This window comes from Heliangelus exortis, chromosome 2 (genome assembly GCF_036169615.1).
Source record: "Heliangelus exortis chromosome 2, bHelExo1.hap1, whole genome shotgun sequence".
Lineage (NCBI taxonomy): Eukaryota > Metazoa > Chordata > Aves > Apodiformes > Trochilidae > Heliangelus > Heliangelus exortis.
This window is the reverse complement of record NC_092423.1, coordinates 62,482,464-62,497,516: the sequence shown is the minus strand read 5'-3', so window position 1 is coordinate 62,497,516 and position 15,053 is coordinate 62,482,464. Positions and strand designations below refer to the sequence as shown.

The 15,053-nt window shown below is 35.5% G+C and overlaps 1 protein-coding gene across 1 annotated transcript in view; it reads left to right on the top strand.

Annotated features, from left to right (window-relative positions):
• DTNBP1 (dystrobrevin binding protein 1) overlaps positions 1 to 15,053 on the top strand; it is a 68,385-nt gene that overhangs the window by 31,117 nt on the left and 22,215 nt on the right. The window contains exon 7 of the mRNA XM_071736387.1: positions 112 to 134. Coding sequence (XP_071592488.1) covers positions 112 to 134 — 23 coding nt within the window. The remainder of the gene's footprint in view (positions 1 to 111; positions 135 to 15,053) is intronic.

Genomic DNA, 15,053 nt, shown 5'->3' with positions numbered 1-15,053 from the left:
ACAGCTCTTAAACTGTAAGATGTCTTTTAACTGTATAAAATATCTCCTATAGTTCCAATGTAGTATTTCTAATAACTTACTGTTTTTCTTAATTCTGCTTTTCTCCAACAGGAAGGAACTCGAGACCTTCAAAGGTAAATTCTATTTTTAATATTTTATGATAATGCTTGCAAAAATTACAGGAATTCTTGTATTAAGTGAAACTAGTAAGCAGCTGTTCCAGTTTTGCACTTGGTAATGTTAATTTTATGTCAACCCACAGGCTGCTTATTTTTTAGTTAACCTGTTCTTGCTACTGCTTTATTTCAGAGAGTTGCAAGTGTAGGAAGAACACAGATGGTTGTTATCTTAGCTAGGTTTCAGAGATTCTGTAGCTAATTCAAGCTTTTTCCTTGGTGTTCAGTTTTGGAAATTAAGGGATTTGTCTTCAACTAGTTGATGTCTTTCCTAGCATGAATGTGTTTTTTTGACATGTATTGTAGGCTGTTACTTGTTAGACTTTTGTCTAGCTGATTCTAGGAAATTTTCTCAATATTAGATTAAAACAGATAGATGTGATTTTTGTAGCTCAGCTTGTTGGATTCACATGGTGATATATACAAGTATCTGTTTTAAATAAAATGCAGTGTCTACAAACTCTGCTATGTGTTGTTACTTTGTCTGTGGTGAGTAGATAGAACACAATGCCATTTTCAGTAAACGTTAAATTCAGGCTTACTTTACCTACTAATGTTAATGTTTGATCAGCTTGACAACTGCAGTTCTCTTTTTGCTTTGAATAAGGTGTGACAGTGGCTTTGTGACTAGTTTTATTTATGAGAATGAAGTCAACTACATTGACTTATGTCAATTAAATGCCTCTTGAAATGGAACGATGGGATGGAAATTTCTATCAACTGCATTCCTCTTTGACTTTTCAAGTCATTTCTGTTTCATTTGTACATAATGCTAAAAAAAGAAAAACAAGAAAACTAGCAGTAAGAGGCAATCAATACAGATTATGTAAAATATCACTATCTGTAGCTTTTTGTGACAACCCTTTTTTTTGAGTGACTCAACAGCTTTAAACACAGATTAGCTCACTACAAAACCAAAGGTAACACTAAGCTCATTCTGTTCCAAAGCAAGGTGGCTACTGTATAGTACCTGATGCTTGTGAGAGCAGCAAATCCTGGGGTTTTTAAATTTGTATTAATTCGGGGTTTAAAGGGAATTTCTGGAAGCAAGAAGGGAGGTTTCCAACATTATTTCTCTTTTGACTTCTGGTTTTTACAATAGAGATTGTAACTGTTTGGCAGGAAGTGTTTTACAAAGACAAATAGTTTTATGGAAGAGGAAGGTGCTACCTGTGTGTTGATCTTGAGTCAATGCTAATTATGAAAGATTTTTAGTTCTAGTTATCTTGGGTAGACAAGGCTTGTCTTGGTAGCCAACAGAGGGTTTTCAGTTTACTACAGAGAGGCGAAATTGCTAACAGATTCCAAGATAAAAGACAAAGTCTTTGCATACTTCCTCAGTGAAAACTTCAACTACTGTTCAACTAATGCAGCCAGTATCAGTGAGAAAGGAGTAGGATATCTTGCTCTAAAAAGGAAAGACCCAGGTAGGAGGATATGCTACATCTGTTCGGCATTTTGAACCAACTGATCAAATTTATTCTGTAACACTCAAAAGAACTGGCAGACGCTATGGGAAGGCTGAAAGAGCACGGAGTGGCAGATTCTTAAAAAGGGGTATTAAATGTAAAACAACCTAATTTCTGGGGGTTTTTATGTACAATAAACTGATCAACAAGCTTGTTGTGCCTGGCGGAAGAAAGACGACCAATAGCTAACAAACCTTCAAGAATAGAGTTATATCCAGCAAGTCTAAATTCTCTCTATAAGATGGAAAAAACCATAGACGTTGTATTTTGACTTTGGCAACAACTTTCTCTGTCCTGCTTGACATTTTCCCAGGAAACTGAGATTATAAAACTAAAAAGAAGGTTCATGGCTGATTCAAAATACATACTTGGATGGAATGTTATGTTTTCTTGCTTACTAAGTTATTTTTTCTTAGATCTGATGCTATTTGGAATTTTTGTTCTCAACCTGAATGGTGATGTAGAGGTATTCATTCTTACATTGGCTTCAGTCAGTTGTTTTCCAGCCTTTTGGACCTTCAGCCAGTTTCTGAGTATAGTATATAGTACATATTTAAACAGCTGATCATAGATTCCTGATCATGAAGGATTCATGATTATGTAGTGACAGATGTTGTGGTTCTACCATAACCTAGCCCAGTCTAACTGGTGGCTCCTTCTTGCATTTTTCTGGTTTAACTTACTTCCAAGGCTCACTAGATTTGTGCAGAAAATGGGGTGTCATTTGGTTTGGTCTAGTTTACATTGCTGAAGCATGCTGAAATAACTCAGTAGATATTTGAAATCCTGGCACAGAGGAAGGAAAAGGCAGTGAGTGACAAGAGCAGTCAGCATATCAAAGTTAGCAATGTAATTCAGTGATCTAAAAAGAAAATACTTCTACTAGTACATTACCTAGCACATTTGAAATTTGAGGTGAGGGAATATTATAAATTTTTTAATAATTATGAATTATTAAGTTTTTATGATAAGATTTTACCTTGCTTACAACCCTGGTTTGCTGTATTCAAGAAGGGTTGGTTCCAATTGAAATATGTTAAGTAAGTAGTTGGATACATCAGTCTTCCCATTTTATATTGCATGTTTAGACTGTAACCTCAACTAATTCATCCTTACATAACTGTCCAGAGTGAAATGTGTTCATGAACAGTTTCTAAAGTACCCAGTGTAAAGGCCAGGAAGGAACAGTTTAAAGTACCTTTATATACAGTTGCATCTTCCAATCTATGTGCAGTTGAAACCATTAAACATAAAATTATGTTTTAATGTAAAAGAACAGAAATGCCAGTTTTCTTAATAGTAACTTGTTATTTGTGAATATGATAACCCATATGTTAAATTGGCTTCCAGATTAGGGGTGGTAAATGTCTTGCATAAAAATATATTTCATAAAGATCTAAATTCATTCTATCTGAATCTGTAGAAACTGAAGTACCACAAAAACATTCCTCAAGTATGTTTGCTGGAGAGGGTAAAAAGGGGGCTGCATGCTTGCTTTTAAGTATCCAACTGATTTTTAATGCCTTGCTCAGGGTAGAAATACAGTTTACTGGAATGATGATACTGAATGGTACAGTCTGAGGGTCAAAATAGCACAGCACTGGAAACTTAAATTCACTGATGCATCCCATCAGTTTCACAATGAGTACAAAAAAAAAGGACTGATTGTGTATGGGCGCTGACCATGCAAATGAAGGTCTGTCTCACAGGGCAGGTGGGCAGCTTCACAGAACTCTCAGATTTGTTTAAAACTTTTTATTTCCTGGAGTTTTGTGTATGTATAAATATAAACAGATATAGATACATTTGTAATCTAGGTGGACCACTGTAAATTTGGGAAATCTTCAAATGTATGTAACTTTGTAAACATTTTAACTGCCCCTGTATACCTAATATTTATTAAAGGTTTATTTTAATATTGAAAAAAATCAACCTTCACATAATCAAGAAACAAAATTGTTTCTGGTTTCATTTAGATCTTGCTGCTGTGTGCCCTAAGGTACAAAGTTCATCCACTGACCTATTAAGCATATTCTTTGAGGATACCAGGTCTCATCAAGAAGGGGCTCTAACAAACTTCAGTGTATATGTATCTGTTTGCAGCACTGAGAACTGTTGAGGATCCATAACCATTCTTGCTCGTTGATGTTATTACCTTTAAGTATCATGAAGTAATTATGTAATACTGTTTTAACAAAAGATTATTTTTATATTTATCAATGGAGATACTGTTTTCAAATTTGTTCCTGTCTTCTTACACAGATTGTAATCTCTTTCATCATGAAAAGTATGTTTTAATCGTCTTCTTTTTGCTTTAAGATTATGTAGAGGACCCAGATATTTTTTGTTGTTTGCTATACCCACAGTGTAAAAGAGCAGAACAGATCTCTCCAGTCTCTTCTAACCTAATGGGTTTTCTGTTACAATGTATGCATAACATATCTTTAATAATCTGTGATCCTGAGAAGTTGAAGGTTAGAAGCTTTCTTGCTTCTTTCTATAAACACCTCACTCTGAAGAAGGCAGAGAGTGAATGTGAGGCATCCCTGTTGATGCTGCTACAGCACTGGCATTTGTGCTCCTGAGGTGCGAGTATGCACGAGGACAGAACATCTCATGGTTGTCCAGTTTATGTTTTTTTGGTAATTTAGCTTTCAAAGAGCAAAGCTCTCAAAGATGATAGATTTATGTATGAAAATAATAGGTATGAAATGTGAAGTAGCTTGTGAGTTTCTTTCTAGCATGCATCAGTTCAAATCTGCTTGCAAGACCCGACTGCTGTCCTGTCCTGGCTGGGGCTTATAAAGCCACTAAAACCAGAAAGTTCTGTTGTGGATCTTGGCAATTTGTTGCATTAGTAGAATCTACTTCAGTTGATATTTGTGGATGTGTATATTTGTCTCTAGTATTTGATGGATTGTGCTCTCCCATGGTTTAGAACTGGCATGTATAATTTTCATTTTTACAGCTGAAAAACTAGAAATTAGGTAGCAAATATGTGGATATTTTCTTTTAGTATTGAAAACTGGTGCATTTATGACTGCACTGAAATTGGAAATACTTATTCTAGGCACATGGTACAGTTGTTAATTTTTTAAGTTAATATATCTTCTGTCCCGGCACAGCAGGACTTACAGAAAACTGTTAATCTCTTTACAAGATGGAAGAGTGAAGCAGAGCAGTGAGGTAGATAATGGGAAAAAATTAGTTACAAAGATGGCACAATTGCCCTCGTAAAAACATGCACTGCTGAGTTAACTTCAGATTTTGTCTAAATGGGACCTGTATAGATGATACATGTAAAAATTGCTTCCGAAACTCCATTTTTATATTTTTAAAAAAAAGTTTAGGATAAAATGTTTTGAGTTTGTTTCTGGAAAGAAAATTAAAGCGGTAAGAGGCCGTTTAGAAATCAGCAGCACAGCACTTTTAAACGATGAAAGGTGGCAGAAACTTTGTTGGGGCTGATATGCATGTGACTTTGGCTACTGAGTCATGCATATTTTTATTCTTTACCAGGATTAGTATCATTCAAGCTCATAGAAAGTGGTCATATTACCGTTTTCAGCCCTTCTGTTTACAATACAACAAAATATTTTCCAGACCTTTTTATCAACGATCTCTCCCAAACAAGTCCCGCTACATTTTAAAAGCTTTATCAAAATACTATTTCTGATAAGGAGACTGGTAAAGAGGTATTTTTTCTTTCTTTTCTCTTCTAGATGAAGTAATTTTGTTGCATTTGATACGCAGATCTTTTGTCACCCCTCGTCATGCATCTTAGATGCTTCTGTTGAAGTTGCAGTTTTCCTGTCCTTTTATCAGTAGCTTTAAGTATGTTTATATCTAAATTATTTTCCTGGCTTTCACTGTTCCCTTCTTTAAAGAATACACAATATTTGGAGCAGTCTGTTGATGTCATCCCTTTGTTCTCCTTTTTTTGAAATCCTCTCGATTTAACAAATAGTGTGTCAAACTTTTTTAATTCTTCCAGTCTGGGGATCCTCTTTATCATGCTGTATCCTCATGGCTGTCAAAACAAACAGCCTTTTCCTAATCTTCATGTTGTCTTCCAGATGCATGGGTAATGTGCAGAGATCTTTACAGCTCATGGTTTGCAAAGCTCAATGAGGTAGCTGTTCTAGAAGTTGTACTGTGATTTTGAACACAAAGTCCTGTATGTTTCTTCTAAGCAAGAGAAGATAATATGGTAGAATCATAGAAAATCATACCAGCCACATGGGGTTAGCTTAAATTTCCAAATAAACTACACCACAGCCTGTGACAGCAGGATAATTCAAGGTGTTTCATTACTGTGAAGAATTTTTTTTGCTAAATTGTGTCCACAATCCAGTTAGCTAATAGTGGCAGTTCTAATTTAGTATTGTATATTGTGATTTTGCATTTCAATTACTCGTTCGAGTAGGGGAGGGAGGGTGTCCTTGGTTGTTTGTGTGTCTCCCAAAACATTCTGTGAGAGACAGGCAGTGTTTCTGCTATGAGTGTCTGCTGATTGTTTTAGAATTCATTTAGGTGACTGTGGTCAAAAAAATAAAATATTTAAACCTGGTAGCACAGATGTAAAAGAAGACAATTCTTATTTTCTCATACCAAAAAACAGTTGAGAAACAATTGTCTAATTCTATTGTAATAAAGCTAAGACAGAGTTAAAATTTCAAGTAGATTCTGGATTCTGAGTGTTTTATTAGTTTTCTACGAGCTGAAAATATTCTGTTAGAATTCTAGTTTACATTGTGTGTTACCAGTGTCTTTCCCATCCAGCCTTTCATAACCATTCTCTCGATAATGTGAGGGTTTGAGACTTGGGCACTTCTAGATGAAACCTGAGTGAAAGGCAAGTAAGTTCACTTACAGGTTTGCTGGTGATAACAGGAAGACTAGGTAAAATATGGGCCCTCTCCAGAAGGAAATGGGAGACCTGGTTGCCTGGAATATGGAGAAAGCTGAGGTACTTGGAGACTTCTTTGCCTCAGTCTTCACTGACAAGTGCTCTGGCCACACTGCCCAAGTCACAGAAGGCAAAGGCAGGGACTGGGAGAATGAAGAATCACCCACTCCTAGGGGTCAGTCAGGTTCCATCTGAGGAAACCTAAAAGAGAACAGTGAGTTGCATTTGTGGATCCTGAGTGAACTGGTGAATGAAGTTGCTTAAGCTACTATCCGTAATTCTTAAGATGTTGTGGCAGACTAGTGAAGTTCTGACTGACTGGAAAAGATTTCAGGATTTTATGTGATGGCTATTACCTGGTAGTAGTGTACTGATACAACACACAGAATTCTACTGTTAGAGATACTTCTGACACCTAGTTTTTGTCAGGTTTATAATGCTAATTCTGACTGGGGCATAGATTGGAAGGTAGGGATGCTTCTTTCTTTTTTTAAATTTTTGCTTCATCTAACACATACTTTCAGAGAAATGTGTGGCTTTTTAATGTGGCACTCTTACGCTCTTTCATCCTGTCTGATGTTGCTTGTTATGTTGAGGAAGCTGGTTTTTTCTCCCACAAATTTTAATATTGATGCATTTATGTAGCTATCTCTTTTTCCTTGAGTCCTATTCTTTTTGCATTCTAATGCTGCAGTAAGTCAGAAGCTCTTTCAGAGGTCAGATATATCACAATTTTGACATCACTGCAGCTAAAAATAAGATGGCTCTTAGATGTGCAGGTACAGCGCCTCTTGGCTGCAGTAGTGTAAGGATGGCCTTATACTGAGGTCAGCCTTGCAGAATCCTGAGTTTGTGAGGAGTGGAGGGGACCAGTGTGACAATAGAGATTTTTTTTGTGTGTGGCTATTTACCAGGGTGAATAGCTAACCAAGTGGAGAATAGGAAAAAATTTCATGGGAACGTAAGTCCTGTCATACTCAGTTTGTGTAGAAAAGACCTCATTTAAAGGTGTAATATTTTAATTGTCTCTAATATTTAGTTGATTGTGATGTGGAAAAAAGTAGAAAGAAGCCTGTTTTGTCTGCAACTGTAACTTGAATTCATCCTTTAATTACTGAAGTCCAGACTGAAGCTGGATTATCTCGTTCTTATCGATATTCTTTTAATCTTTCTCATAGATATTTTTGGTGTTGTTTTCAGCAGTAAAATAAAACCGAGTTTTGTAGGCCCACACGTTCTTGGTAATTTTTCCTCTAATGCTGATGAGTGGAGCAGTACTTGTTACATAATTCACTTTTGTCTGTATGCTGTGTGTTGAAAATTGTCATCAAGAAGCTTTTTAAAATGTGATCTTTTTAAGTAAAAGGAAGGAACTGTTATGGCTATCATGGTTTCTGGCAGCACTGTGCACCCTCCTAGCACGTGCCAGTGTTCTGAATTCTGATCAATGCCTTACAATTTCTGAAACATAAATGCACTGTTGTGTAACTGCAGCATCACCAAAACCAAAGATTCCCGGTCACATGCTTCTTTCTGTAATTTTCTTAACTGTATAACCAGGTTTTGATTTTCTGATGAAAATGTAGTCTGGATATGTATTACAAAAAAACACCTTTCAGTAGAGAAGACTGCTCTTACTTTATTTTAAAATCATATCCAAGGTTTTTAATATTTTATGTGGGAAGTAAGAATAGTATGTAATCTGGTTTCTGGGGTGTCTGAGCTAATCCATGCCAAGGAAAAAGACTTTGAGGGGTGAGTCTTGTGAACATCGCCTAATAAAAAAAGAATTCAGAACCCTTCTGTACCCTTTCCTTGCTTCTAAATAATTTTCAAACGCTCCCAGCTCTCTGCCAAATAAACACATGCTGTAACTGCATGTAATCGGATTATAACCCGCTGGGAAGATTTCTCTCTTTCTAGCACCCCTTTACTTAGCAGCATGTGGTAGCTTCCCAAATACATGCGTGTATTTCTGGTACAGCCCAGCTGCTGGCCGCTTGTGTTCAGGTTCTGGAAAGGCACTGAGTTGAAGTATCCATGTGTATGCATCTGTCTGTGAGTGACCCTTTGGAAACTGGCAGTCGTGGTATTACTGCCTTGAAAAAGCAGCCTTTAGCATCGGGCTTTGTTCTGCATCAATGAAGATGCACATCAGTGAAGCTGCTTGGTAACTGGAGCTTGCGCTTGACCAGTACTGGGTTTCTTTTTACTCACTCATTTCTTACTGCCATGTCATCTCCGAGAGCCACTGAGAATCCTCAGAAGAATTCATGTAGGTGGAACTTTATTATTGTCTTTATTATTTGTCAGCTTAATTTATCAAGCTAATGTAAAATGCAAAATCAAATTAAAGTTAGCTTAGTTAATTACCTCAGTTATCACCATTGCCTGTTATGGAAAGAGTGTGCTATGAATGGGAGATTAATTACCAACTTGATTTAGCAAATTTGAAGGGAATTGAGACTTACAGTCTGTTTTGTCAGAGCTTTTGTTTATTCCTTTGCTTTTGTCTGCCACTTAGCATTATTGCCGAGGTAATATTAGCCACAATTAGTAAAAGAATACAAATATACCGATACCTTGTTAGCTAAAATTCAAGCAGAGTTGTTTAAGGGTGGGGTGATTTAAGAGGATGAGGGGAGACAGAATTATTATCTGAAGATAAAAGCCTAATATAAAAAATTAGAGCACTGAATTCATTAGTATAGATGCAGTCATGCTGTTTCTTAGTTTGCTCCACATAAAATAATAAATGATAAACCCATAAAATTTTAAATAAACCAATCAGTGATATTTACATCAATATAAGGACTGTATGTTATATGAAATAATGTTCTTAATGCAATTGATAATATTTTTATGCTGTTAATTTTTAACTAACGATGTTGAGAACTGTACATTAATTGAAATAGATGTAGATTTCTACTTTGATTCTTGATACATTCTTTTATATAACCACTGAAAGAATTTTTTTCACTAGTATAGATGCAGTCATGTCAGTTCTTGGTTGAATGAGTAAATGAGAAAATAATACATTTTTAAATGAAGCAATTAGTGTTATTTATACCAATATGAGCACCCCATGTCAGATGAAACATGTTCTTAATAGTGCAATTGATAACATTTTATATTCTTAATTTGTAGCTAATTATATTTAGGACTATACATTGAAATAGGAATAGGATGTAGATTTCTACTCTGCTACTTCTTATGTTCTTTTATATAGCTACTGAAAGAGCTTTTTTTCTGGTACCATTCATGTGGATTTTTTTAGTTGGTGTCCAGAACCAAAAGATTAAAGTAAATTGAATTATTATTTTATGTTAATAGCCTGTTGGAACATAATTTTATCAAGGCTCTACCAGTGAGTTCTAATTCTGACTGGTAAACTTGATGTTCATATTAAATAACGAAGTCAAGTAAAACTGAATATTTTGTTTTAAACAATTGATCTCATGTGGGAGAACTCATTACATAGTTTTTTCTATAAATCTAGACAGAATAGTTGACTGTTTACTTAAAGGTGGCAGAAATTATCCTCTGTTTTGCAAAATGTGATGTGACCACTCTGCACTCAAAATTGTCAGTTTTGCAAGCAATATATATACTGCTGTTATAATCCATTTTGAATCCTTAACTACTTTGCACATACAGACAGAAGTTGTTTCTTGTTATTTCCTAAAATTGAAATGGGAGAATGTTGAACTGGGAGCACAGCTGTGAATCTTTCTTCATTTCCATATTTGCAATCATATCCTGGAGAACAGAATGGCTATTTTGGGGGGGGGGAGGACCAAACTTGAAATTATACTTTTATAAGGATCAGAATATGGATTTGAAGACTGCTTCTGAAATGTGAGCTTTAGCAGTATCAGTCCTCCAACTACTGCTGGGGAAGAGGAAGCCATAAGTAGAAGCTTTACTGTCAAGATTTTGGGAAGATTAGCACCTCTATAGTAACCAGTATTCCAATGGTTTAATAACATTTTTTTTCTTTAGATTGGTGACAGAAAAAAGTAACACAAAACTAAAGAAGCCCTATTGTATTTTTATGGTAATCTGTTTTCTTACCATCTATATAGGCTGAGGTTGGTAAGAAATTAAGAAATACTCATCTTTCTTCTTTTAAAAAGATTGCTTCTCCCTAGCAAGATCAGATGCAATGCTTTTTGGGGTGCTGAAAGACTGAATGCTGTGGGCTCTTGTGGCCTGTCACTGAATCTTGGTGCAAATGGATTTTTGAACAGTTTTGTAATGACAGTATTTTCTCTTTTGACATTCACCTTCTATTTTATTGTGTGTTTGAAATGTAAATTTAAGTACAGGCTTTTGATCAGTTTAATTTGTAGCTAAATAAATGTACAAAAATAGATTTGCTTTTTACATTTCTCCACATGGCATTATTTCTTTCTATTTTGTACTAGAAATATGGTACTATTTTGGTCCTTATGGTGTCCAGAAATACTAGAGTTGTTTTAAGAGCTGCAGTAGAAATAATTTATTCCTCCTTTATAGCATGTCCTCACATAAAATCTTGGTCCCACCTTTCATAGCAGTGTGTTATTTATCTACTTGTTCTGCTCAGGTTTTAACAATGCAGATAGAAAGGGCGGATGGCTGAGGTGTGCATGTGGGAATTCTGAATGTTTCTGCATTCCTGGTCAGTATATGGAACAAATATGTGGTTATTCTGGTAAAAAATTCTGCCCCTTTTATTTATGAGTGTTATGTATGCCATGTTAAATTGTATCAAGGCATTAAAGCTGAAACTGTGTAAACATAATTCATTGTTGTAGGTAGTTTGGTGTCCTTTTTGTGATTTGTTTTAACTGAACAGGTGAAATGATATTCTATTAGAAACTGGCATTGAATAATGAAAATAATGAAATAGTTTAAAAAGGAACTATTAAAAAAAATCAGTAATACATTTATGTATTTATGTAATACTTCTAAATTGTGTATTTCTAACAGAGTATATGAGTTAAGGGTGAAAGAGATTAAGAGGCAGTTTTGAGTAACTGAATGCATTGTTTCATTTTTAATCACTTGGGGTACTCCATGGATTCAGTTGAAATGAAAATCATGTGGAGTTGTCACTCAGCCTTTTTTTCCTTTTATGTAGAAGCCAACTAATGCTATTTTGACACTACATAAATGAGACTTGATCAAAATGTAGTTGGCTGTGTCTCATTTTAAATTAAACAGAAATGGTGCGATTTATAGGAATAAGTTTCTGGCTTAATTAGATGATTATTTAACCACCCCAGACCTCACAAACCAACGTGTCCATTGGCTCAGGAAGGTTTTAACTTGGATCATAATCTTAAATCCTCATAGATTTATTATCTCTTCGCTGGTTATTGAACATAAAAGTGAAACACCCACACTTAGAAGAAACACTGAAGCCCATCCCGATGTATTTTCAGTTATCTAGTGCATTCACATGGGTAGGAAATGGATCTGGTGGTACTTGATAAGCTTGGGTTTTGTGGCTTGCGAGTGATGTGGGAATTGCAGCTTTGCAAGCCCAGCTGTCCTAAGCCTTAATCATAGGTGTAATGTTATCTTTTTTGGAGTCTATTTAACTGTACAGCAGAATTAGAAGGGTGAGCTTATTACTTTTGTTTTAAGGAGCTCTATTTAGTTGTTGGTGTGATTAGTCTTACATACAGGGTAGATCCTGGTATGTGCTGGAGAGTAGCAGAGTCCTAAGGAAGGGCCTGCAGCTTCAGCTTCTGTCTCCACAAACCCGTGAGACCGAAGGAAGACAATTCACATTAAGGGTATGGGTGACATATACATTTTCACTTCTTTGCACGTTGGTCCATACTTAGAGTGTTGTGCTCCCAGTCACTTAATATCTGGTCCTCATCACTCCCAAATATGTTTTGGATGCAAAGCTGTAGGAAGGCTGACAGAACAGAAAGGCGAGTCCTTGATTTTCTGCACATTTGAGGAACCATAACTGGTGTGAAAACTTATACTAGTTACAGGATGGCAAGAAGTCTGGCAGAGGTACTTCTTTCTCTCCCTCTTGCTATGTTACTACACAGAGTTCGGTGTGCTTTTGTGCCATTGAAGACTTCTCCTGCATATTAGTGATTATTAAATCTGGTTATTAAATCTAATTATTAAATCTTTAACATTAATGAAGTGAAAATGAATATGGCATGTGGAAGAATTGTGAACTACGTCTACAACAACAGAGAAAAAAGAAGAGATTTATATAATTAATATATTTTAAGTCCTATCTGATAGAAATTTGGAAACTTTGAGGGTTTTTGAGACAAAAAAATCAATTATTTTAGAAGGAAAATTGTATAATGCAAGACAATGTCTAAAGGTATTCTTAATGCATTATTTAAAACTCCATAAATGACTCAGAAAAAGCAGCATTCTTTCCAGTCCTTGAAAGTTCAGAATTTCACCTGAAGATATAACAACAACAACAACAATAATAATAATAATAATAATAATGTATTTTAATTTTAAGTTACTTAAAAAAGAAGTGGTTTTTGAATGAAAGAAATAGTCCACTATGCTTCTGTAACCAAAGTATGATTCTTATGCCCAAGTAAGATACACATTGAATAGATGACTCTAACATTAGCCTTTGAGAAATACTTATTAGGTCTAATTCAGTTTTAACTTGAAGGTTTTGTATTTTGTTCAGGCAGCAGCACAAGGATGAATGTTAAGTGTTGAGCACATGCAGAATATAGTAATAGATATTGTTGTTATTGGTGTTTATTTTGGTATTGTTACTGTTAAGGTTTTGTGCCAGAAAGTTCCTCCTTCTACAGGTTATTGAGCAAATATTATTTATGAGGATAAAATCTCTATCATAAAGACTCACTTGAGAAATTAATTATTAAGATTAATTGAACTGTGAACAGGGTAAAGAATATCCAGGGATGGATCAATCATGAGATTTCCAGTGGATAGCTGCAAATGAGGTGTTAGAGAAGTGATTGAAAAGAGAGCTTATTTCACAACTTGTATTGCTTTGTGGAGGGGGAAAAGAGACTTCTACAAGTAAACATATTGAAGGCACTACCATTAAAAAAAAAAAGAGAGAGAAAGGGAAAAATTTCTGAAAGGTCATGGTGTGTTGGGGTGGAATGGTTTGGGAGCTTTGTTTTGTAGTAATAAGTGTGCCTCCAGCTAATTGCTAATTGTGTTAAACTATTCTAGTATTAAACCAGCAAAGAGGCTTTTAAAGATCCTATAAGCACTGAAAATACTGTCTGCCTATGTTGTGATACGCTTCAGTCTTTTATTTTGTCTAGCATCAGTGGTTTTCTGACTTACCCTGGTCATCAAATTACTGGTGAGGAAAAAATATAGGAGTATTTGAACTTCTACTGAAGTCTGTTGGGCAGAAAAGTTTGTTTCATAAGCTGTTGGCTTTGTGAATTTCTTGTTAACTGCTGCTCCTCTGTCTGCAGAAAGTGAGAATTAATAGCTCTGTGGTATAAATTTAGTCACTGGTGACTAACCTGAGATTTTTGTTGTCTACATAAATGTCAGTTTTGCCATATTCCTTTAATTGGATCTCTGTTTCAGTGATGTCCTTACCCATCATTCTTAGTTGCTATTTTGATATAGAAGGCAACATGGCATCTGGCTGCTGGCAAGGGCTACTGTAAGGAGTTCTATATAAAGCCACAAGATTGTATTGTTAACTGTCCCAAAAGGGCAAGTCTGAGAATAATGTGAGAGAGATTTCTGGTTTTATCATTGCTAGAAGACTTGACCACATCCAAAGTACCAAACCCAATTTGGATTCCTTCACAGATGACAAAAGCTCCAAATACCACTTACTAACTTTAAAATTCTCTGATCTCTAACTCGGTCTGGTCATTTCTGTGAGCAATGTGGCATTTCATATTCTAAGCATAGGAAAGAGGATAAAATTCAATAAAAGTATGGCTGATGTTTTTCATTTCCCTGTTAAAAAATAAAATTTCCAATTCAAAAACACATTTGCTAGGATTGCTTAATTACCTTGAACAAAAGGTAATGCTGGTTTACCCATGCTTTTCTAGTTCCATGTTGTTTGTGATATTTTCTCAGTTTTATGTTCTACTAAGCTCTGTGAAAAGTGCTAGATAACTTGAGTAAAGATGGAGTTTCTGTACAATGTAGCATTGTTTTTTGGAAGTGCCTTCCTTTTTTCTGTCAGTGTGAGTTGCTGACTTCCTTCTGCGTTTTTAAATGGAGCATTAGTGGACATCAGTGTGATCTCTTATGTCATGACCTAAAAAGAAAATGTGAAAAGCTGTTTGCCTTCCTTTCCAGAGTCTTGGACAACTGCCAGAACTTTGCATTAAAGCCCACAAGCCAGTGGTACTAGGACACTTTTTGCCTTAAAAGATATGTGGATCACCGAGCTAGCATCTCTAGTGGGATGGAGACAGATTTGCTCTGACAATATAATGCGCTTTGCAAGCTTCTATTTTAAGAATTCTTTGTGCTGTGACTTTTTTAAGACTA